This window comes from Chelonoidis abingdonii, chromosome 1, assembly GCF_003597395.2.
Source record: "Chelonoidis abingdonii isolate Lonesome George chromosome 1, CheloAbing_2.0, whole genome shotgun sequence".
Classification (NCBI taxonomy): Eukaryota; Metazoa; Chordata; order Testudines; family Testudinidae; genus Chelonoidis; species Chelonoidis abingdonii.
In genome coordinates, this window is record NC_133769.1 from 95835162 (window position 1) to 95861199 (window position 26038).

General features: G+C 46.4%; 1 protein-coding gene across 1 annotated transcript; it reads left to right on the forward strand.

The window, feature by feature from the left end:
* The first annotated feature begins 1063 nt into the window (after nucleotides 1-1063).
* On the forward strand, nucleotides 1064-22225 carry LOC116832008 (cytochrome P450 2D15-like). Its single transcript, XM_075067867.1, has 9 exons — nucleotides 1064-1450; nucleotides 3579-3750; nucleotides 4869-5021; nucleotides 6265-6425; nucleotides 6553-6726; nucleotides 12867-13008; nucleotides 14988-15175; nucleotides 16136-16277; nucleotides 20767-22225. Exons 1-9 carry the CDS (start codon nucleotides 1238-1240, stop codon nucleotides 20943-20945), a joined length of 1524 nt encoding a protein of 507 aa, XP_074923968.1. The 5' UTR covers nucleotides 1064-1237; the 3' UTR covers nucleotides 20946-22225.
* Nucleotides 22226-26038: the final 3813 nt, after the last annotated feature.

Sequence of the window (26038 nt, forward strand, 5' to 3'; positions counted from 1 at the left end):
CAGAGCTGGGAATGGGGACACGGGGTAAACGCTCTGCGGTGTCAGAGCTGGGAAGCGGGACACACAGTAAATGCTCTGCAGTGTCAGAGCTGGGAAGCGGGACACTGGGGAACAGATTCTATCGGCGTATAGAGATAAGCCTGATTGGTGTGAAGGGCTACGGAATATGCTTGCTTGGAAACTAACCCCAATAAACATCACATTGTCTGCGCTTTGGGCTTTTGGTCTTTTGCTGCTGAGCAGAAACAGCAGAACTGGGGCAGGGGAGCGCAAGGAGGGTCGCCTGCAGCAAGTAAGGGGGGGGGCAAAGTGGGGGGTGAAGTGAAGCAGCCACGGCTTGCTTGGGGAGGAGGCGGGGCAGGGGTGAGCTGCTTCACTTCTCCCGCCTCCCAGGCTGCGGCGCCAATCAGCTTAGGTGCTTCAGGGAGGAGGGTGCAGGGTGGGGAGCTGCCACAAGGGAGGCGCCTCAGGGCGGAGCAGGAGAGCAGTCACGGAGGGGGGGGCACCTCAGGACGGGAGTTGGGGGGGAGGTGCAAGTTGGAAGTTTTGCCTAGGGCGCGAAACATCCTTGCACCGGCCCTGGATCTAGTTAAACCCATTTTAAGCAATCTCTCGGGGGCTCAGCAAAAACTGGTTACTAACCACCAAGTGAGGAGAAACGGTGAAGGTAGGGTGACCAGATAGCAAGTGTGAAAAATTTGGATGGGGAGGGGGGAAGGTAGTAGGAGCCTATATAAGAAAAAGTCCTGAGTATCAGGATTGTCCCTATAAAAGGGGGACATGTAGTCACTCTAGGTGAGGATTGTTACTTCTGAATCCAAGGGGCAATTCGAGCCCTAGGAGAGACTCATCCTTGCATATGGACTCAGCCTTACAGCTCACACAGGCTCCAGGGGCTCCTTTCTCCCTCATGTTACATACCACAGATGCTGGAAACGGAGCTATGGCTTTTCCCTTTTACAGGGGCTGGGCCACCCTTCATTACCACTCCCCTGCCAGTTTGTATTATCTAGGCAGAGGAGGGACTACAGAGAAATTCTAGCCAGGCAGCTCCAAGCTGTGACGTTAGCAAGAGGGGGGCGGGTGTCTGAGAAATAAAGAGAGAGAGAGAAGGGGAATGAGTAGAGGAAACTAGGGAGACAGAAATAGTAAAAAGTGAGGGAACAGGGGCAGGGAAAAGAGGCAGGGGTGAGAGTTAAAAACACGTGGTGGTGGGGGGGGAAGGGGGAGAACGATCATGGAGCTGCTCCTGTGGCTCTGGTCCCAGCTTCGATCCTCCGGGAACAACCTCCCAGCACTAGGCATAGCCCTCACAGTCTTCGCTCTGCTATTTGATTTCCTGAAGCGCAGGAAGAGCTGGAGTCGCTACCCACCAGGTCCAACCTCTCTGCCTTTCATTGGGACCATGTTGCAGATCGATTTCCACAACCCGCACCTCTCCTTTACCCAGGTCAGTGCCAGAGGGGCTGGAGAGCACAGCTAGAGTGACCAAATAGCAAGTGTGAAAAATCGGGATGGGGTGGGGGGTAATTGGTGTCTATGTAAGACACAACCCTGGATATCAGGACTGTCCCTATAAAATCGGGACATCGGGTCACCCTGAGCACAGCGTGCTGTGGAACAGAGCTGGTGTGGGCTGGTGGTTCGTTAATCCAGCTGGTGTGGGCTGGAGGGGTTATTTTACATGCAGGGGCTTTTCCAACAGTCAGTCCCCCTGGGGATGAGGGGCTCTAACGCTCTGTGATTATCTGCTGTGGCTTTGCTTCCGCTCTAGGTCCAGAGGGCAACATTCCACTCCCAAGTCCAGTAGAATTCTCTGCAAATGTGATAGCGCTGGAGGAGAGTGATCCCCACTGCGCATGCACACACACACACACACATGGGAACACCCAGACACACTGACTCTTTAACTTCTCCCAGAGCCTGTGCAAGGAAGTGTCGAGCCCTAGGCAAAACTTCCACCTTGCACCCTCCACCCAGCTAACCCCGCCCCCTCCCACGGCAGCTAACTCAGCCCCCCCACGGCAGCAGAAGCCCTCCCCACCATGACAGCTAACCCGTCTCCTTCCTGTCCCCCCATGGAAGCTAACCCTGCCTAGGGAGGCCTCCCCCCACAGAAGCTAACCCTGCCTGAGTAGCCCGCCCCAGCTCACCTCGGCTCCGCCTCCTCCACTGAGCATGCGGGCGCTGCTCTAATTCTTCTACCCGCCCAGGCTTGCCGCGTTGATTGGAGGAGCCTTAGAGCTGGGCTGTGTGCTCAGCGTAGGAGGCAGAGTGGAGGTAAGCTGGGGAGGGGAGCTGTTCTCCTGTGCGCCTCGCCCCATTATTGTGGGTAGCCCTCTCCACATGCCCCCACACCCAGCTCACCTCCACTCCACCTCCTTGCCTGAGGGGACTTTTAGGCACCCCCAACCACTAGGGGCCCTAGGCGGCCGACTAGTTTGCCTAAATGGTTGCACCGGCCCTGACTTCTCCCTGTAATTTCAGTCGGAGACATTGTAGTGTGCTGGGCTGTTGCACAATATTAGAACTGTTAAACAGCTGCTGAGTTCCACCTCAGAGATGGCTGCACTTCAGTGGTGGGTGAAGTGGTCCCTTTGTGTACCATCTATATCCTTTAGGATGAAAAGGGCTAGTGAAAGATTTATTCTATATGAAATGCATTTGTCTCTGCTCAGATCCATTCATTAAAAAAATTCTCTGGTTTGGGAATGTGGATGCATGGATGGCAGCTTCCTCATAAGTCACCAGAAATGATTGAGAGTCTCAGCAAAAGTGAACAAACCTGTTATCTCCAGCTATACAACTGTAGGATGTGCTTGCTGGCTGTGTTTGCGCTAACAAGAGCACACACCACCTCTGCAGGATTAGTTGTTGCAAGGGCATGCTTTGTCCTGTCTCCAGGGAAACTACTGATGTAGCTTGAGGCAACTAAATCATATTATGTTTTGTGATTGTAGTTGCCAAACTCCAGAGGCCCCATTTCAAGGCTGGCACCTTTCAACACTCCAGTCAAGGGAAACTGAGTCTGGTTCTTGTTTTCACCATCTGGTGGGAAGAATTTTTGAGTTTCCAGATCAAATCGCATGATGACAATGCTACCAACAACACTTTTGACCTGTAGCTGTTTTAACTCCACATTTGTAGTAACAACATATTATTCCCTTTTCTGCCCCTATTTCCATTTCACACCATTTCATTTTGCTTTCTTGCGTTTCTCACAGAACGGAAACGAAAACTGCTCCTTTTACTTACAGAATCATAGAAATTAAAGAGAGAAATGGCCTATTCTTCACCATCCCTTTAACTTCTAGTGGTATGCCCTGGAGGGCTTTATCTAGTTTTAATGACCAGCAATGAGGTTTTTATCACATGCCCTAGGAAACTATTCCCCAGTCTGATAGACCTCTCGCTGAGGATTTGTTTCTTGATGTCCAGAGTAAATTCTCCATTATTTAGTCTCATTCCGTTACTCTTTCACCCAAACCTAAACAATGATTTTTTCAGGCTTGCTTTCCAGCAAAATTAAATGTCATCTGGCTTCCAACAATATATTTTTCCTTTGTTTTTCTTGGCAGCTGAGTAAAAAATATGGCAATGTCTTTAGCCTTCAGAACTGCTGGAGAAATCTGATAGTAGTGAATGGATTCAAAGCCGTAAAGGAAGCATTGGTCCAGAAATCAGAGGACTTTGCTGACCGACCGTACTTTCCTATATATGAGCACTTGGGTTTTGGAGAGAACTCGGAAGGCAAGTACCTTGGAAACTGACCTAGTTCTCTGGCAGTGTTGCAGGGGGACTGGCTTTATGATCTGAGCTCCTGGAGAGATTGAAGGGGACTTAGGGAGTGAACTGCCTCCCTCTCTTGTCCCTCTGCTGATGATGTTTTTGCTGGAATCTGCCCCTGACACTACCTCTCAAGAGGAGGAAGTCAGGTTAGATCAAAATGGGGACTCTCCTTCCCAACTGCAGCGCTGCCACAACTACTAAGACGGGCCATCCTGAAATGTTCAGTAGAATGTACGTGCTAATCAATACTGATTGGCTGCCATTGTCAGAACTGGCAGTTTCCTAACCCTCACCACATGTATGTACCTTCCTCAGCTTGTAAAAAACCTTCTTCTCAGCCATGGGCAGAGGGTGAACCCCCCATTTGGGGAGACTAGTCCCCTGCCCCGCCCCAAGCTCCCTACTGCGGCTGAAGCCCCGTCCAAGCCACTGCCTATCCGAGCCACCCCGAGCCTAGGCTGGCTGGAGGAGCTCTGAGTCCTCCCACTGGCCCGGGGCCATGGTGGGGAGTATTAGCAGAGGTTTGGGGAGGCTTAGCCTCCCCCAGCCTCCATTACGCACCACCTGTGTTCTCAGCCTCACCCTGGCCCATACTCTAGCCAATCAGGGAGGCTCCTTAGAGTATGTTCTCCAGTGCTTTGTCCAATCCAATTTTCAAGGACTTGTGATGGGGCATCCATTAATTCCTTTGAGAGACTATTGAGTAGTTTAGTAGATCTCATCACTGGGAAATGTTTTCTGACATCCAACCTGAGCCTCACACCCTTAGAGTATAGCATGGCTTAGCTCCATTGACTACATCAGTTTATACCAGCTGCAGATCTGGACCTGAATTTCATGCCCTTACTCCTAACTATATCTTGGAGCTCCCTGAGTAATCCCTCTCCTTCTGCACTAACCACCTACACCTCTGAAGATGCAATAATAGCTCCCATTAGTTGCCATTTGGCCAAGCTACATTTAGTTTCTTTTATCCTTCCTCAGAAACCAGTCCCTCCAGCCCTATTTTGTTGCTGTCCAGTGAATGTTGGGTGGTGCTTCTCAGAGGTGATTGTCTCTTGTTTATTAATATTTTCCAGGGGTGATGGTTGCAAGATATGGTCAGGACTGGAAGGAGCAAAGGAGATTTGCATTCTCCACCTTGAGGAACTTTGGGATGGGAAAGAAATCCCTAGCGCAGCGTGTGACCGAAGAAGCTGGATTTCTATGCTCTGCCATCTGTTCTGAAAAAGGTTTGTAGCATCAAGGGAGATGGGTCCAGTGTAACCTCCACATATAAGGAAATGAAAGGATAATATAATAGCCTGATAGATGTTTTAACATGAGAGTTTGTGATGGGAAGTAAAAAAACAAAAAACCAAACAACTCAATATCTCCAATTGAATGTCCTAGGGCTCACGGCGTACTGTTTGCGGGTTTGCAAGACCTTTTACCAGCGAAAGAGCCTTACACAGTAATAACCTCTTGTTATTAACAATTACCAAGCAGAATACACGTACTATGCATACATTGCTATGCTCACCAGTCCTGGTCAGGCAGGAGGACTTTCCCTGTTGGCCATACAAGGGCAATCTCGTCTGGATTCTGGTTGCTGCATGTCAGGGTTGTGCAGAGGATTCTTTGCAGCTTTGTTCTTAGGCTGTGTCTTAATGGTGAGTTCTTCTTCCAAGTCTTTCCTTCTTCCAGTCCTTCTGTTCCTTCTCTGCTGGTCTGCTTCTTGGCACCCAGTTTATATAGTGAAACTAGTGTCCTGCTTAGCTATATTAACCAATCATTTTACTAACCAATTCTAAGATATTGTAACAAAATTCTCTAACCAATCAGACCCCGCCACCTTCACTAATTTACACCTAGCAAAATAATTATGCAACAGACAAAAACAAGGAACCAGACAGAGATCAGACAGACAAACAATAGAGAAGTGGGGACCATAAAGATAAAACAAGAAAGAAATGAGGATTTGACCACCACAGCTAGTGATAAGTGATTTCATGCCAGACAGGACGCTATCAAACTAAGTTTTCTTTAACCATCTTAAGATCTGCTTTTTTTAATCTGGCGATAGTGGGTGGTATTAGGACAGGATGGCCTTTTTAACAGCCCGATGTTAATTGTTGTAATGTATTTTAGATGGAATGTGAGGATGTGACTTCTTAGCTAATGGCTGCTGCTTCCTAATATGGCTGCAGACAAAGGCCTTAAGTCAGTACCACTGACTGAATTTGCAGCACAAACCTGAAATTGTTAAGATTTCCATGGTGGTCTCTCTTCCAAGTATTGACCAGGCCCAACCCTGTTAGTATGTGAGGCATCTTTAACTTCCCCAGGTTACGTGAGCATGGACTTTAAATTATTTTATTTGTAAGCAGTTTTGAAAGGTTAGAGGTTCTTGCCCAGTATGTTCATGCAGCGAGGGGCAGGCTACAATGATGTTGTACCTCCTAATGTCTTTGGTTGGTCCTGTATGTTTTTCAGGTCGTCCTTTTGATCCACATTTTCTTATAAACAACGCAGTTAGCAATGTGATCTGCTCCCTCGTCTATGGCGAGCGCTTTGACTATGACAATAAGAAATTTCAGAGGTTGCTGCATTTGTCTGAACAGGCCTTAAACGAAGAAGCTGGATTCCTGCCCCAGGTAACTCAGCATATATGATTTGGTCGGTAAGAAGCTGCCATTTGATTGATCAGTAAGATTGTAGTTTAGTGATTCTTTTCTGGGAGTCATGGGCTGTGGTTTTCTCTCTCTCACTGTGTTATCTTAGCTCCTTATCGTAGTACCTTGGCTGCTGCGCATCCCTGGAGTGCCACAGAGAGTCTTCCGATCCCAAAAGGCGGTCCTTGACTTCACAAATGAGCTTGTGAAGGAGCACAGGACGACCTGGAATCCTGCCGAAAAGAGGGATTTCACTGATGCTTTTCTACAGGAGATAGAGAAGGTAGGAGGAGAACAGCAGGTGTAGATCTCATTGGCTCCGTGAAGATATTAGTGACGGGAACCCTCCCTGTTAGCTTCCCTTGTCCCTCATTGTCAAGTTTACAAGCAAAATCCTTTTGCTAATAGAACTGCTATGAACAGCTCACTGTTCTATTTCTTCTGGTTTTCCCTTATCTAGTGAGTCTAATGAGTTCACGCTCAGAAATCAGCTGAAGAATAGGCTGATAGCTGGAACTTTGTACTGAGGCAGTGCCCCACTCTAGTGGGTGGTGTGCCTGGCTCCTTAGCTCTCTTGGCCGTGGAACAGCCCTGACATAAGCCGACCATGTGCCGTTTAGAGACACTTCTTTTTAATAGCTTTGGCAAAGGTCATAGTGAAGACTTCCTTCATCCTTCCAAGTCACAGCTTCGTTGAGAGGCAGGCTGCTGGGAATTCCTGGCTGGAAAAATGTTCCAGAACAAAAACCTGATCTGTTTTTATATCTTTCTAGAACAACTGGTTGCAAAATTGAAAGAATGAAACATGTTGTTTTTGACAGAATTTCATTCAGAAAAAATCAAAATGCAACATTTTGATGGGCTTGAAACATTCTGTTTTGAGGTTGTCAGAACAGCGCATTTCAATTTTTTATTTATTTTATGGTTTGTTTTATTTAATAGTATTTTTAAAATGTTGATTAACCTGAAATCTTTTTTAAAAACGTTCATTTTGTGGGAAGTTTCTAAATGTCAACTTCTTGTTCTGAGTCACAAATAAAGCAAATTACATTTTAATTGGCTTTTAAATAGCATATTAGTTATTGCCCATGTTAAGTCCAAATTTATACAATTGCTCTGAGAAAATCTAGATAAAAAACCCTTATGGTACTACCTGGAATTTCTGACCTGATCCAGTGTGAATGATCAAACTAACGTCTTGTGGTTGCAGAGGCACAAATCTCTAAGACTGACTGGAGACCCTCCTTTAACTCTGGTGGTAAGAGACTGTGCGTGGAGTTTCCAGCGTGTATGCTGAGTGTACTGAGCACCATCAGCCAGTGTGAGTCTGCCGTGCCTGGGTACTCCTCCTCCGCCACCACCATAAGCACTTTCAGGTGCCTTAGTGGTGCTGGAACTGGAACTGGCCACAACCGCTGGCTTGAATTAGTAATAACAAATACCAAATATATGTCTCCATCAACAGCGCTCCCACTATAAAAATTATTCCAGCACCCCTGGACTTTGGTGGGTCAGAAAGTGCTGCTGAAATGTCCACCAGCGCCTCACGGAAACTGCCCCATTTCTGACACAGGCGGGACAGCGCAAGCAAGAAGAGTTCTTGAAAAGGGGCTTCTTCCATGTAGCTCGGCAGGCAATTTTGACAGGCTCGTCAAACTTCCTGTAATGTGCAGGGTGGGCAGTAAAGCTTTCCCACAGTCAGGGCTAGAGCGGCCACGTTCTGAGAGAGTGTTAGGGAGTCTGGAATATGGTTGGTTTCGCTCGGCTCTGTCTGCTACAGTGTGGATGCCAGAGGTTCACGCCTGACCTAGAATATTCTTAACCTAGGGTTTACAATCAGCGTAGACTTCTGCAGGGGTAGTTGATAACTGTTTGTCAAGGTCCAAATTTCTTGGTCAGGGTATAGGCAAGGTCCCAACTGCAGAGAAAAATAAATAATAATAATAATAAGTAAATTAAAAGATTTCAGGGTCTGGTCAAAAGCATCTAGCAGTCCAGATTTGGCCTGCCATCCACCTACCGACTACTCCAGTGTAGATGCTCAAGCACTGGGTTCTCTAACACAGTGTGAAGGAAAAGATGGTAGACATACCCTGTGTTTTTGGAACAGAAGGTCCTGAGTTTTATTCCTGATGAAGTCTATGATGTGTGGGACAAATTATTACTTTGAAATGTATGCAACCAAGGAACCTTTATGGCGTGTGTTGTCATATGCACGTGTTATGCTGCATTCTGCCAACAATTCAACCTTTCAGTCTGAGAATATGAATTATCACTATCTACCCATCTGCTCCTGTCTCCCCAGCAAAAATCTAAGGTCAAATCACACTCTCTTTTGTTCCCTTCAGGCCAAAGAGCATGCGGGGAGGAGTTTCAATGACAACAACCTTTGTATGGTAACATTTGACTTGTTTAGTGCTGGCACTGAGACCACCTCCACCACCCTGTGCTGGGCATTGCTGTACCTGCTTCTCCATCCTGACATCCAGTGTAAGCAAGAGGACAGGTGGAGATGTGACCGGTTCTCCCAACCCTGCATCTTCCACTGAGATAGGGTGATCAGATCGCAAGAGTGAAATGCCACACAGCTCCCCTGGATCCACTATGCCCAAAGCCCCCCTTCAACCCTTTCACCACAAATACACAGTGCTGTGCACACACACCCTGCCCAGTGCCCCCCTGCCCACAGCCCTACCACAGCTGCCCAGCACCCCACACAGAACCCCCCACTCGCTACTTTCCCAATACACACAGATTTCCCCTCCCTCCCTTTCTTCCTCCCTCCCAGTGCCCTTCCCCACAGCACCACCACCACCACAACTACACAATGCCCCACACAGACCTGCACTGTCCAGTGCCCTGACACACACAAACCTCCCCCACTGCGCAGCACCCTCCACACCCTCACAGTCCTGCACCCCCCACACACCGCCCAGACACTCACTCCATCACACCCTGCCCCCTTCCCTGGTGACACTCATCAGCCCTGTTTCTGGCTAATGCTGCTGCTTCCTGATATGGCTGCAGAGACAAGGCCTTTAGTCGTACCACTGACTGAATCTGCAGGCACAAACCTGAAATTGTTAAGTTTTCCATGGTGTCTCTCTTCCAAGTATTGACCAGGCCCAACCCTGTTTAGTATGAGAGGCATCTTTAACTTCCCAGTGACATGAGCATGGACTTTGAAATTGATTATTCGTAAGTTGTTTTTAAAAGGTTAGAGGTTCTTGCCTAGTAATTCCATGCAGCGGAAGGGAGGCTACATGATGTGTGCCTCCTTAATGTCTTTGGTTTGGTCCTGTATGTTTTTCAGGTCGTCCTTTTGATCCACATTTTCTTATAAACATTCAGTTAGCAATGTGATCTGCTCCCTCGTCGTATGCGCGAGCGCTTTGACTATGACAATAAGAAATTTCAGAGGTTGCTGCCATTTGTGCTGAACAGGCCTTAAATGAATGAAGCTGGATTCCTGCCCAGGTAACTCAGCATGTGTTGATTTTGGTCGGTAAGAAGCTGCCATTTGATGATCAGTAAGATTGTAGTTTAGTGATTCTTTTCTGGGAGTCATGGGCTGTGTGTTTTCTCTCTCTCACTGTGTTATCTTAGCTCCTTATCGTAGTACCTTGGCTGCTGCGCATCCCTGGAGTGCCACAGAGAGTCTTCCGATCCCAAAAGGCGGTCCTTGACTTCACAAATGAGCTTGTGAAGGAGCAAAGGACGACTGGAATCCTGCCGAAAAGAGAGATTTCACTGATGCTTTTCTACAGGAGATAGAGAAGGTAGGAGGAGACAGCAGTGTAGATCTCATTGGCTCGTGAAGATATTAGTGACGGGAACCCTCCCTGTTAGCTTCCCTTGTCCCTCATTGTCAAGTTTACAAGCAAAATCCTTTTGCTAATAGAACTGCTATGAACAGCTCACTGTTCTATTTCTTCTGGTTTTCCTTATCTAGTGAGTCTAATGAGTTCACGCTCAGAATCAGCTGAAGAATAGGCTGATAGCTGGAACTTTTACTGAGGCAGTGCCCACTCTAGTGGGTGGTGTGCCTGGCTCCTTAGCTCTCTTGGCCGTGGACAGCCCTGACATAAGCCGCCATGTGCCGTTTAGAGACACTTCTTTTTAATAGCTTTGGCAAGGTCATAGTGAAGACTTTCTTCATCCTTCCAAGTCACAGCTTCGTTGAGAGGCAGGCTGCTGGGAATTCCTGGCTGGAAAAATGTTCCAGAACAAAACCTGATCTGTTTTATATCTTTCTAGAACAACTGGTTGCAAAATTGAAAGAATGAAATATGTTGTTTTTGACAGAATTTCATTCAGAAAAAATCAAATGTCAACATTTTGATGGGCTTGAAACATTCTGTTTTGAGGTTGCTCAGAACGCACCATTTCAATTTTCATTTATTTTATGGTTTGTTTTATTTTAGTATTTAAAAGGTTGATTAACCTGGAACCTTCTTTAAAAACGATCATTTTGTGGGAAGTTTCTAAATGTCAACTTCTTGTTCTGAGTCGCAAATAAAGCAAATTACATTTTAATTGGCTTTTAAATAGCATATTAGTTATTGCCCATGTTAGTCTATGTCCAAATTTATAAAATGCTCTCAGAAAAATCTAGATAAGAAACCCTTATGGTACTACTTGGAATTTCTGACCTGATCCAGTGAGTGATCACACTAACCTCCTGTGGTTGCAGAGGCACAAATCTCTAAGACTGACTGGAGACCCTCCTTTAACTCTTGGTGGTAAGAGACTGTTGCGCAGAGTTCCAGCGTGTATGCTGAGTGTACTGAGCACCATCAGCCAGTGTGAGTCTGCTGTGCCTGGGTATTCCTCCTCCTCACCATAAGCTCTTTTAGGTGCCTTAGTGGTGCTGGAACTGGAACTGGCCACAACCGCTGGCTTGAATTAGTGATAACAAACACCAAATACATGGTTTCCATCATCAGCGCCCCCCTATAAAAATTCCAGCACCCGTGGACTTTGGTGGGTCAGAAAAGTGCCGCTGAAATGTCCACCAGTGCCTCATGGAAACTCAGCCTCGTCCTGACACAGGAGGACAGCGCAAGCAAGAAAAGTTCTTGAAAAGGGGCTTCTTCCATGTTGCTCGCAGGCAGTTTTGACAGGCTGGTCAAACTTTCTATAACGTGCAGGGTGGGCAGTAAAGCTTTCCCACAGTCAGGGCGAGAGCGCCACATTGAGAGAGAGTTTTAGGGAGTGGAATATAGGTTGGTTTCACTCAGCTCTGTCTGCTACAGTGTGGATGCCAGAGGTTCATGCCTGTCCTAGAATATCTTAACTAGGGTTGACAATCAGTGTAGACTTCTGCAGGGTTAGTTCGATAATTGTTTGTCAAGGTCCAAATTTCATGGTCAGGTATAGGCAAGGTCCCAACTGCAGAGAAAAATAAATAATAATAATAATAAGTAAATTAAAAGATTTCAGGGTCTGTTCAAAAGCATCTAGCAGTCCAGATTTGGCCTGCCATCCACCTACCGACTGTAGATGCTCAAGCACTGGGTTCTCTAACGCAGTGTGAAGGAAAATATGGTGGGCTACAACTTTGGCCAGTCTTTTAGGCCTAAACTTTGGATAAGCTTGTTTCTGGCTGTATTGAACTTTGGATCAGCTTGTCTCGTGTTATAAGGGGCAGAGAGGAGGGGGCGAGAGTGATGAAAGTGAGTGATGGAAATTGCTTCTGTGTGTCAAGGGGTAAAGGAGTCACAGTGGAAAATCGTCCCAAACAGAACCTTTTGTAATTTTCCAGGCTTTATGAAAATATATAACCACAGAGTAGTGTTAGAAAGGTCGCTGACTGCAAAAGAACAGATAGTGAGTAACAGGAGGGCCTTAGAGGGGTAGATGCATGTTTTTGTTTTGGCTTGTATTAATTTGCAATATATTCTGAATTAATTACCTTATTGTGAAGTCTGTGTAATTTGTCTGTGGTTTTAACCTTATAAGCTAGTTAACGTTTAAGGAGGCAGAGCAGCTTGTCACCTTGCATGGGCTATGCTGACTCTCCTTGCATATATGCTAGCATAAAATAAAGGAGCTTCAGGCCGATCTGATCCAAAGTCAACGTGTGGTTGATTTTCCACAGCAGCAAGGTCAGCTGAGTGAAGTGCCACTAATCCTGGGCTTATACTGCAGTGTTAGAGTTACCTGTGTTTTTAGAGCAGAAGGTCCTGAGTTTTTATTCCTCGATGAAGTCTATGCGTGTGTGGGACAAATTATTACTTTGAAATGTATGCAACCAAGGAGCCTTTACCAGCGTGTGTTGTCATATGCATGGTTATGCTGACCTCTGCAACACAATTCAACCTTTTCAGTCGAGAATTGAATTACCACTATCTACCCATCTGCTCCTCTCTACTCAACAAAAATTCTGAGGTCAAACCCAGCACTCTTTTTTGTTCCCTTCAGGCCAAAGAGCATGCGGGGAGCAGTTTCAATGACAACAACCTTTGTATGGTAACATTTGACTTGTTTAGTGCTGGCACTGAGACCACCTCCACCACCCTGCGCTGGGCATTGCTGTACCTGCTTCTCCATCCTGACATCCAGTGTAAGCAAGAGGACTGGTGAAGATGTGACCGGTTCTCCCAACCCTGCATCTTCCACTGAGATAGGGTGATCAGATCGCAAGAGTGAAATGCCACACAGCTCCCCTGGATCCACTATGCCCAAAGCCCCCCTTCAACCCTTTCACCACAAATACACAGTGCTGTGCACACACACCCTGCCCAGTGCCCCCCTGCCCACAGCCCTACCACAGCTGCCCAGCACCCCACACAGAACCCCCCACTCGCTACTTTCCCAATACACACAGATTTCCCCTCCCTACCTTTCTTCCTCCCTCCCAGTGCCCTTCCCCACAGCGCCACCACCACAACTACACAATACCCCACACAGACCTGCACTGTCCAGTGCCCTGACACACACAAACCTCTCCCACTGTGCAGCGCCCTCCACACCCTCACAGCCCAGCACCCTCCATACACCGCCCAGACACTCACTCCATCACACCCTGCCCCCTTCCCTGGTGACACTCATCAGCCCTGTTTCTGGCTCCTAGGGTCATAGGAGCGAGGGGGGTCTCCAGAATCTCCATGTGCTGCACCCGCCACAAGCGCGAGCTCCGTGGCTCCCATTGGCTGGGAAAAGTGCCAATGGGAGCTGCTGGACCTGCAAAGCCAGGCTTACAGGCACCGGCAGCATGCAGAGGCGCTCCCCCACCACCCTAAGAGTCCGAGGGGCCTGCCAGGTGGAAGATGGGGAGTCCTAGTGGTGCTCGCTTGGGATGGCTCCTGTCCTGGGAAGCATTCAGCAGGCTGGTCCCTCTGGCTCCTAGGGTTGTGGGTCGGGTCAGGTCGCGTGGAGGGGAGATGGAGGGCTCTCTGCCCACTCCCTGTGCCTGTAAGCCCCGCCCCTGCAGCATGTGGTGCTCCTGCCGGTTGGTGGGCGCCTGGAGCTCCCCCAAAAAGCAGTGCTGAATGAAGTAAGGTTGGGATGCGGAACAAGTCCCCTAAAATCGGGACACCCCCAATAATATTGGGATGTCTGGTCACCCTGCACTGAGAACTTCTTAGCATCTGCTGTCACCTTTGTGTTCTGGGCATATGAAGCTGCCATAGCAGCAGTCACAGCAGTGATTGGGGAAATAATTCCACTGGAAAACTCTCTGAGGGGGAGAGCAAAGACCTGTGGCAAGGGAGAAAGGAGAGAGAAAGCTCCTGATAAAGATTTCAGTGTCAGAAGGAGCGCTCACCATTTTTCTTCATGACAAGTGCACTCTGAGACCCTCGTAGCTACTTGGTAACTCTTCCTTCTCTTAGGGTCTACATAGGGATAAATGCTAACCTGCTTAAATGTGCTAACGCCGGAGGCACAAGTGGGTCAAATACAGTATGATTGTTGGACGTCTCTAACAATGAGCTTATTAGCCCATAGCACAGAGGATGACTATGTAAGTTGGGCTGAGTAACCGAAGATGAGTGTGCTCTCCTTTAGCACCTAATTCTGCATTCCTCTCTTTACCACTGTCTATGGGGCTCACTTTGCCCCTCGCCCCCAACCAGCTAAACCCTGCCTCCCTTGCACTCTTGCTTTCAGGTGCTTTCAAGAAACATACAAGAGCTGATTGTGAGGTCAAGAATTAGTTGTGAAGCAGAGCAGTGCATGTCTGGGGTATCAAAGAGGCTTTCTGGTTGTGTGGAGGTGAGAGAAATCAGAAGCTGGTCCATGCCCTCTCCCCACTGCTGGATATCATTCCTGACCCTGGAACAAGTGCCCATGACACCAGCCACCTCCCAGACACTTAGAGCACCCGCTTCCTAGAGATGACTCACTTGTAAACTGCTCAGTGATTGATAGCAAGGTGGCTAACAAAGTCACAGAATATAAACGCAGCGCTGTACAAAAAGACAGACAAGCCCTACCCCCCGTGTTTAAAGCGGAAGGGTAAATCTGCAGGTTCCCCATTTCTACAGGGTTGATGTAGATGATTATGTTATATTGAGGAGGATGTAAAGTGTCTTTTTCCAGGTAAAGTCCATGAAGAAATTGATAAGGTGATTGGCAGGGACAGGTCACCCCAGATGGAGGACCAAGCGAACATGCCTTATACCAATGCTGTGATCCATGAAACTCAACGTTATGGGGATATTGTTCCTGTTGGATTCCCTCACATGACATACCGGGACACCGAGCTCCAAGGCTTCTTCATTCCAAAGGTATCTGTGGCCAGCAGGGGATGCAGACATCTTCTCCCCTTGCAGACTTATGTCCTGAAGCTGCAGACATTCCACATGTGAATCTCCCCAAGGTTCCATGCAAAGGAGAGTGGAGTACCAGGCTCTGAATCACGCAACCATTGGCGACTTATCAAATGTGCAGTTTTGAAAGAGCTTGGGCCTCACAGAGAGCTTTATTTATGTGGTTAGCTCCATCTTCAACAGGCCTTTCGATATCTGAAAAAACAATGAATTGAGCTAAAACACAACTAAGGACTGCAATCGTTACAAGGCACCTTATAACATTCAGTATATATGCTTGAAGATGGAGAAAGGTAATGCTGATTAACTGTATAGAAACTACCTGCTAGTTCAAGAGTTCAAATCCAGATTCAGAGGCCACTGTGCATCTCGGTCCAGTTCCAAGTGGAGAAGAGAGAATGATGGGCAATTATTGCCTTCCTTGGTGACAGTCTCACCGGAGAGACCAAAGCCGTACAATACTAAACTCCACTTTTGCCCTTAGAAGAAAGTCCTCTAGCTCAGGTCTAAGGCATGTGAGAGGGGAAAGATCTCGCCTTTTCTATGAAGACAATGAGAATTGTAGTTCAGAGTCTCTCAGTCAGAACACTCTTACCAGAGCTAAAAGTGGGGAGTAGAAGCAATTTTCATCCCATAAACCTCAGTAGACCCTGAAAACACCACTTGCATACTCTTAGTCTAAATGAACAAGGGCGAGAGGCTTCAGAGCATAGGCTGTGCACTGGCTAGGGCCCCGAAAGCGTCCCACTCCACTGTGCTATAAGATTATGCAGTTATGTACCTGAGAGAGGTTCTATGCCTTCCTCTGAAGCATCCTACAATGGTCACTACTTGAGGTGGGATATTGAATGCAGAAGGACTGGCCTGTTCTGATGTGCCAATTCTTATGTACCCTGTTTCTTCTCTGGGGTGGATCAGGGAACGACAGTCATCACTAATTTGTCCTCGGTGCTGAAGGATGAAACGGTTTGGGAGAAGCCGCACCAGTTCTACCCGGAGCACTTCCTGGATGCAGATGGGCAGTTTGTGAAGCGAGAGGCCTTCCTGCCTTTCTCAGCAGGTAAATCCAAGGGGAGGAGCAACTGGGAGAGGCCATACCCCTGGAACTGAGGTACAGAGCATGAGATGTGACCCACTACTGTTATGGGAAAGTGAGTCTCCTCTATAGCAAGATGTCCCTCTCATCATGGGAGCAGCTTCCTCATGTGGAAGATGAGTGCAATCTGTGCTGAGCTGGGCCTGTTCTACAGTGCCCTGGTGGTACCAGTATACGCAACCTCTGCATAATAACTCCCTCTCTCTATTTCTCCAGCGCAGAAACTCTGGCCTTGAAATACTGTATTTAGGGTCAAGCCTTGAGAGTCTGAGCAGCTTGTCCCAGAGGCCTATGTAAACCACTCGGCCAAAGGGAAGCAGTAAGCTGGGCAACCCTCACCTTAATTAATTCATTGCTTATCTTCTACAGCTGTAGTTATTTAAATAGAAGATCAACTTATTAAAAATCAATTTGTTTATGTAACAAACCCACCTATCTAATCCCTGAGGAACGAGGAAATGCCAGTTAAGGAGGACTTCCGTCCCTTAAGCCAATACACTCCTCCGTCACGTTAGGCTCTGTTCTTCATTAGCAGCCTGCATCTCCCCAGAGAAATTACTTCATACTCTGTTAGACACAAGGACATACTGAATGCAACACATTAATCGCTTCTGCGCTGTAACAGAAAACCTTAACTACAAGCCCAGAAATCTGTTTAGAAACAGTGTGCACACAGGTGAGGTGTGTGTTATTGGGAAAAGGATGGGATCATAGTTAAGGATTTCGGATAAAGCATGATCAAAATTGTTGTGTGCCACGTAGTTCTTTATCAGTTGCAAGGCACCCTGATCAAAGGAAGGCCTTTGTTACTGGAGGCCCTGGGACCACTGCAATGGGGTATATGGATCTGTAGGGGATAAAGGGGAGATGGATGTTTCCAGTCTCCTGTATGCTCCCAACTCACGAGAGAGATGGGAAGAGGGAAATACTGATTCTCTGATACACACCAAAGGAGGCCAACTGTGGCTGGTGGAGGGGCTGTAGAGTCTGTCCTAATTCCTTTGGTCACCACTGAGCAGTTATAGCTTTGCCATAGGACCTTTCCCAGTGACCGGATCACCTTCAAAAATCCATGAACACTTAGCACGGTGGTTGGTGCTTTCCAGGTTTGTTTCAATGCAGCCAACCGGTTCAGTTACAGAGAGGTGTTGAGGTCCCATCAAAGGAAAAAAATGTGTCACAAATGTAATTAGGCAGCTTCTAATGCATTTCCAGAATACTCTGCAGTACTGGTGGGCGGGGAGAGGTTCTCTCTGTACTAAGCTGAGCTAGGTATTGGCTCAGTGGGTACATCTACACTTCAGACTGGGGTGTATGTTCCGGGTTGGGTACACATACCCACGCTAACTTGCCAATAGCACGTAGAGGTGTAGGCACTGCAGCGTGAGCAATGGGAGGGGCTGATCACCCTGAGGATGAACCCGTGCAAGATGGTAGGTACCTACTCAGGTGGCTAGCCCCTCCCGCCGCTTGTGCCCCCATGGCTACACTTTGCTTTTTAGCACACTAGCTAGCTCAGAGTTAGCGGAGGCACGTCTCCTCGAGCTGGAGATTACACCTTCCAGCTCAAAGTGTGGACGTACCCTTGGTTAAAAGCCAGTTTTGTTGTTCATTTAGTCTGTAAACAGGTAATTGAGCAGCCACCCTCCATTTGTGCCAAATTGCAGTGCAATCAGTCTTCCCTGCACTTTGTCAGTGCCTGCCTTTCACTCCATGTGGAGCAGTTGTTCCTAAAATATGGCTCACAACCCCAAAGGGGGCGGTGCCATCAGCACATGGGATCGTGGCAATTCTTTGTGTGCAGTGGATGCTATTTTGCTCTGAGCTCACATGCACCATATGTACGAGGATACACTGGGCAGAGGACAGGTTTGTAAAGCAAAAAGATGTCCTCCACATGGGGTGAGCTCCCACTTACGGGGTTTCTGAGATCATGCTGTGCAGAGGAACCCATTTTGCTCCTCCATGTTTTCTGGGATTCTGGATGAAAAAATTTCCTTCAAACGGGGTCACTTGGGAAAAAAAATTGGGACCTGCTGATCTAGAGCCTCACATAATTCCAGAATGGATTTTTGTTAGCTAGCTCTGTATTTGTACCTTAGTAGCACAAAGCACAACACTCTGCCTTTCCTATTTGCTCCACAGCCACACTAGATAATAGGGTTGCCCCATTCCAACCTGAATGGCTAGTAAGCTGTCATGAGATAAGAGGCAAGGTTCTCTCATGGATTGGTAACTGGCTGAAAGGAAACAAAGGGTAGGAATAAATGGTCAGTTTTCAGAATGGAGAGAGGTAAATAGTGGTGTCTCCCCGGGGGTCTGTATGGGGACCAGTACTGATCAACATATTCATAAATGATGTGGAAAAAGGGGTAAACAGTGAGGTGACAAAATTTGCAGATGATACAAAACTACTCAAGCTAGTTAAGTCCCAGACAGACTGTGAAGAGCTACAAAAGGATCTCTCAGAACTGGGTGACTGGGCAACAAAATGGCAGATGAAATTCAATGCTGATAAATGTAAAGTAATGCACATTGGAAAACATAATCTCAACTATACATATCAAATGATGGGGTCTAAATTAGCTGTTACCACTCAAGAAAGATCTTGGAGTCATTGTGGATAGTTCTCTGAAAACTTCCCCTCAATGTTCTGTGGCAGTCAGAAAAAACGAACAGAATGTTGGGAATCATTAAGAAAGGAATAGATAACAAGACAGAAAATATCAAATTGCCTTTGCATAAATCCATGGGATGCCCAAATCTTGAATACTGCGGAGAGATGTGGTCACCTCATCTCAAAAAAAGTATATTGGAAATGGAAAAGGTTCAGAAAAGGTCAACAAAAATTATTAGGAGTATGGAATGGTTTCCATATGAGGAGAGATTAATGAGACTGGGACTTTTCAGCTTGGAAAAGATATGACTAAGGGGGGATATGATTGAGGTCTATAAAATCATGACTGTGTGGAGAAAGTAAAAAAGGAAGTGTTATTTACTCCTTTTCATAACACAAGAACTAGGGGTCACCGAATGAAATTAATAGGCAGCAGGTTTAAAGCAAACCAAAGGAAGTATTTATTCACATAATGCACAGTCAAGCTGTGGAACTCTTTGCCAGAGGATGTTGTGAAGGCCAAGACTATAACAGGGTTCAAAAAAGAACTGGCTAAATTCCTGCAGGATAAGTCTATTAATGGCTGTTATCCAGGATGGGCAGGGATGGTGTCTCTAGCCTCTGTTTGCTAGAAGCTGAGAATAGGCGACAGGGAATGGATCACTTGGTGATTACCTGTTCTGTTCATTCCCTCTGGGGCACCTGGCATTGGCCCCCATTGGAAGACAGGATGCTGGGCTAGATAGACCTTTGGTCTCAACCACTATGGCTGTTCTTGTGTTTGTCAAATTTCTGGGCCCTGGGGACATTCCAGTTGGAAGTAGAAATTGGTGGAGTCAGGTATTTTCTTTGATGCCATCTTGTTTGTTTATAAGGAACGTACAAAGTCCTGCTCCTCTGAACTCAGGAGGAACCCGTAATAAAAGGAGCAGTTTCGTAGCTTATGGCCCAAAGTCTCTTTTGCCAACAAACCCCAAAGCTTTTTTCCTAGGGTCTCACTGCACTCACAGGCTATTACTGCTTGTCCCTCTTGCCTTTGTCTCTGCCTCTCTCTGTTTTTGTCCGGTCTCAGTTTCTGTGTGTTCTCTAGTTTACTACGTACTTCAAAGAGAAATGAAGACAGTGCTATTACTGCATTCACAGTCATTTCTATGTTAACATCTCCTTTTGATCTGTGACTAAAGAGAATACAGCTATGGACAGGAACCATTCACTTCCATTGTTAGAGGCTGACCATATAGACATACAAATGCATAAAAACACAATCATTACCTACTCCTATGTTTCTAAAGGTGAATCTGGGTCACTTAGCTGGCTAGTTGTGGAACACCTTCTGGCCCTGTGTTGCACAAGGTTTCACCCAGCTCCTAACATGGTCTCCATAACTCATTAACTTCAGGTATCAGCTCATTGACTTCAAAATTATATTTTACTATCTAACCTGCTGAGGATTTAGCCCTGTGTATTAGAGTGTCTGACTCTTCTGAGTCAGGCTAATGAGGCTGTAATTCTCCTCTCCGAATCAACTGACAGAGGCCTTGGTTATATGATTTCTACTGAAGCTTCTGGTGCTGGCCACAATCAGACACAGGGAATTGGATTAAACGGAACATTGATTGGTCTGGAGAAGTATTTCCTAGTTGTTCCTGTTCACAGAGGGTCTGGGAATAGGGAGACTCACCATCTGCTGCATAGGAAGGCAGATTCTCTGCTCACTCCTACCTGTGGGTGTGCAGTAAGGGTCTTACTCCTTCAGTGACTAGTTATTTACATGTGGTGTTGTATCCTCCTCCTCCTCTCTGCCTCCTCCCTCTTTTCTAACTCCCACCCTTGCAGGTCGTCGTGTTTGCCTGGGGGAACAACTGGCCAGGATGGAGCTCTTCCTCTTCTTCACCAGCCTCCTGCAGCATTTCACCTTCCGTCTCCCTGAGTGCCAGGCCAGGCCTCGAGAGGTTGGACGCTTTACTCTGATACTCGCCCCACACCCCTACCAGATCCAGGCTGTCCCAAGATAAGTGCAGTGTTTTGCAAAGTTCCCCTCATATATTTTAGGAAGGCGGTAGTGCTTACCTGAAAGATGCTCCTACTCTAGCAGGAGAGCTTCCCCCCTCGGCATAGTTAATCCACTTCCCTGAGAGGCGATAGCTGTGTTGGTGGGAGAAGCTGTCCTGCTGAAATAGCGCTGTCTATGCGGGGTGGGGGGTTAGATCAGTGTAAGTACTTTGCTCAGGGATGTGGATTTTTCACACTCCTGAGCAGTGTAGTTATACCTATATAGGCCTGTAGTGTAGACGTGACCTTAGTGTTATGTCTCCTTCATTCTTTACCAGACTCTCCTTGAGATCAAATGATGCTATCAGCACTATTGGCTGTTTACCCGTCAGCACCGTGTAGATCCCTTTCGCGTGTCGACACACATAGCAAATGTGTAACGGAATGCTAAAGATAGTGTGATTACATGCAGGTATCACGAGGCTGGCAGACTAGTCACTTCAACACACAATATGAGCTTATTGCGGCTGTTCAAATGGGAAACTCGGTGCTCTGAGCCAGCAGAGTGTGGTTTGGTTTTCTAGCACTTTTCCTGGGTATTCCCTTCAGGGCCAGGCCAATGCCTTCTCTGAGAAGCGATTTTGAAGTATGCACCTCTACCTCGATATAACGCTACCCGATATAACACAAATTCGGATATAACACGGTAAAGCAGGGCTCGGGGGGGGCCGGGGCTATGCACTCTGGTGGATCAAAGCAAGTTCGATATAACACAGTTTCACCTATAACATGATAAGATGTTTTGACTTCCGAGGGCAGCGTTATATCGAGGTAGAGGTGTATTTTGCATTTGCTTGTACATGCTGCAGACAATGCTATCGACAGAGATTTACCTGCATTATTTCAGGAGATTTGGTAAACAAAAATGGATCACATCTTCCACTGATCTAAAGTGACTTCAACGGAGCTGTGCCTATTTACACCAGTTGAGGATCTGGCCCAATATGTACTTTATAGTTTAGTGTAATTCCAGTTTTGATCTTCTCTTTTTCTCTTGACACAAACGTAAGATGAAGGAACCATATGTGTTCAGTGGGGTCCAAACGTGTTTATTGGAAATACGCAACATGCCAGGAATTCCTCCATGTTCACATTGCTGCTTTGGTTGGGTTCTGGCGCCTTCTGAAAAACCTGAACACAATGGAGCAAAAAGGCTCACAAACTATTTAAAGGGATATTACACTATGTCTGTACACGACATCTTCCTTCCTCCATTACATATGTGCCTTTCACTTTCAGCCCAGAAACTGTTAACACAGTTTTTTGGAATAGAAACCTCTTATGTTAGAGTCAAGCGACTATGGGAGGAATTGCCACTAAATTGTTTCAAAATATTGTGTTTTGTGCACAAATAACTCTGTAATTTGCCCTTGCAAAGGATTGTTATAATCTGTGTAGTGTATACAAAATAGTAAAATTATGTTAATAAAAAGAGGAATCTTTTATTCTTTAATGTTTATTACTTCCTGTCTCTTTAGTTCTTGAAAATTGCTTTCTTCTGGTGCCTCATCTCAAGTACACGCTCTACGTTACTGTGAGAAAGGAGATTTGGGCTGCGTGACTAGAAGTCAAGGGCTGAGGGTGTGGTTATTTTGCTTGGGGAATTACAGAGTGAATTGTGATGTAAGGTAGGGAGCAGATCACATTCGCTGCTTGGCTAGATTATGAATAGTTCAGACAAAAAAATGGTTTTTAACCTAAAAGCCTCTTGTTCCCAAAGGAAAGCAGCTAATTTACACTTAGTTTCCCATAGCCCTGTCTAGGCTGCAGGAAGCAGAGACTAGCCAGCACACATCAGCACTTCAGCCAAGCCACCTGTCCACTCACAGACTGCCCAGCCACACAGCCAGGAGAAATGGAATAGACCGTTATCAAACTGTAACAGGGAGATACCTCAGTGGCTTGAGCATTGGCCTGCTAAAACCAGGGTTGTGAGGTCAATCCTTGAGGAGGCCATTTAGCGATCTGGGGCAAAAGTCTGTCTGGGGATTGGTTCTGCTTTGAGCAGGGGGTTGGACTAGATGACTTCATGAGGTCCCTTCCAACTCTGAGATTCTATGAAAGATGACGATACTTCCTTTGTCCCACTGTGTCTACCTTGCCTGTTTAGAATGTAAACTCTTCAGGGCCAGGATGGTCTCTTACTGTGTATCTATCTGTACAGTGCCCAGCACAAAGAGACCTCAGGTGCTATCCTAATACAAACGATAAATCACAGTAATAATTACCACATTTAAAGTAAAAACTTAGATGCAAAGAAAACTTTTGTTTTTTCTGGATGCACAAAAACTTATTATGGATGGTTGGTGCTTTCAGCTGGAAAGAGAATTTAGATTTTACTCTGGAAAAACAAAAAAACCCCACACAATGTAAAAACCCCAAAATTCTTTCTGGCAGGAGGAGTGGTTTCCCTCACCCCTTTAAGTTGTGTGTTTCCATCTGGGAGTCTTATGGATCCCTCTCTTTAGCCCTACTTATTTGGGTACTCCCTGGTTGCAGCTGACATTTGCCTGTCATGGATGAGACCAGGTTCCCTTTGGACTCCCTTAAGACTAGTCCTTCATTAGGGTGCTACTGACTAATGCAGAGTACTTCCTGCTCCACAAATGGAACACATTGCCTCCAATGCAGTAAAGTTTACCAGCATACAGTAACATTTCTAACTAGGTGTAACAGGGTCACACCTCTCCCCACTCTCCCGCCCCCAGCCGATGGTTCTCTCAGCAAGTCTTCAGCAACTCAGTCCTCCAGCCGAGCCACATACGCTGTCTCCCCTTCCAGGGTTTAAAGTCCAAGTTCTTAGCTCAGCCTTGGTATGGGGCCGTAGCTCTAAGGCTTCTCCCAGAGGCACTACCTTCTGCAACCGCCAAGCTGGGGCCCATCTCGGTACCCTTGCTGGCATGGCCAGGTTCTGTGCTCAGTTCCCCTGGGCTCAGCCTGCCTGCACTGACCTTCCGCTGGTCCTGCTGCTCTTCCCACCAGCCAGGCACTTGGTCTTCAGCAGCCTTCCCTGGGCTTCAGTCCTGTCTGCAGTGAGCACTCCAAGGAGACTTGCCCTCAATACTGCTGCTCTTCCAGCCAGCAACTCACCCCATCTTCTCTCCTCATGCTCTAGGCAGCAACTGACTTCTCTGCTTTGCTGCTTGTCTTATATACGGCCCCTCTGGCCGTAGAGTAGCTGCTCCATTAGTCCCTCTGATTGGTTGTTCCTCTGCAGCCACTCTAGGCTGTCTGGAGGACTTCTCGCTGCTTTATTCTGGGGCAGAGTGACGCAGGGCCGCAAGGCCTCCAGCAGGGGGCCTCCAGAACTAGTCCACCCTGCCACACTAGGGCTGTCAATTAATCACGGTTAATGCATGCTGTTAACGCAAAACAAATTGACTAAATTAAAAAAATAGTCACAATTAATCTGTTGAAATTGGACTGTTAAGTTTAAATTGGTGTTCTATTATTGTTTATTATAAACATTTTGGATGTTTTTCTACATTTTCAAATATATTGATTTCAATTACAACATAGAATACAAAGTGTACAGTGCTCACTTTATATTATTATATTTATTACAAATACTTGTACTGTAAAAAAACGATAAACAAAAGAAGTAGTATTTTTCAATTCACATCTTACAAGTCCACTCAGTCCTACTTCTTGTTCAGCCAATTGCTCAGACAATCAAGTTTGTTTACATTTATAGGAGATAATGCTGCCCGCATTTTATTTACAATGTCACCTGAAAGTGAGAACAGGTATTCGCATAGCACTGTTTTAACAGGTGTTGCAAGGTATTTACATAAGAATGGCCATACTGGGTCAGACCAAAGATCCATTTAGCCCAGTATCCTGTCGTCCAACAGTGGCCAATGTCAGATGCCCCAGAGGGAATGAATAGAACAGGTACTCATCAAGTGATCCATCCCTGTGGCCTGCTGCTTTCCAGAGCTCCCATTGGCCAGGAACGGCGAACCGCAGCCACTTGGACCTGCGGGAAGGCCATGCCTGCAGACTCCAGTCAACGTCAGCAAAATGTCTCATGGCCCACAATCAGCGTACTCTGATGGGTCACATGCAGCCCATGGGCCTCAGGTTGCCCACCACTGCTCTAAAGTTTTACATTGTTTTGGTTTTGAGTTCAGCTATGTAAAAAAGAAATTCTACATTTGTAAATTGCACTTTCAAGATAAAAAAATTGCATTATAGTACTTAGGTTTCAGAGTAGCAGCCCTGTTAGTCTGTATCCGCAAAAAGAACAGGAGTACTTGTGGCACGTTAGAGATTAACAAATTTATTTGAGCGTAAGCTTTCGTGCGCTACAGCCCACTTCATCGGATGCATGCAGTGGAAAATACAGTAGGAAGATATATATACACACAGAGAACATGAAACAATGGATGTTACCATACACACTATAAGGAGAGTGATCAGTTAAGGTGAGCTATTATCAGCAGGAGAGAAAAAGAACTGTTTGTAGTGGTAATGAAAATGGCCCCTTTCCAGCAATTGACAAGGAGATGTAAGGAACTGTGTGGGGGGGGTGGGAAGCATGGGGAAATAGTTTTTATTTGTGTAATGGCCCATTCACTCTCAGTCTTTATTCAAGCCTAGTTTGATGGTGTCCAATTTGCAAATTAATTCCAATTCAGCACTCTCTGGTTGGAGTCTGGTTTTGAAGTTTTTTTGTTGTAATATTGCGACTTTTAGGTCTGTAATCAAGGGGCCAGGGAGATTGAAGTATTCTCTGACTGGTTTTTTAATGTTATAATTCTTGACTTCTGATTTGGGTCCATTTATTCTTTTATGTAGAGACTGTCCACTTTGGCCAATGTACATGGCAGAGGTGTGCCAACAATGCCCCTCTGCCATGTATGAAATCAGTGGGGGATTGACCTTGACTTCAGTAGGTCTAGGATTCCCAGGTTGTAACTCCATAGTTAAGAATGAGTTGAGTTTTATGCTTAAAGCAGAACTTTCAAGTTTAAAGCTAAACCTCTTTGCTATGTACGAGGAGTACAATGTACCGTCCCCAAATCTATGGCACTGAGTACTGTAACCCTTCGGC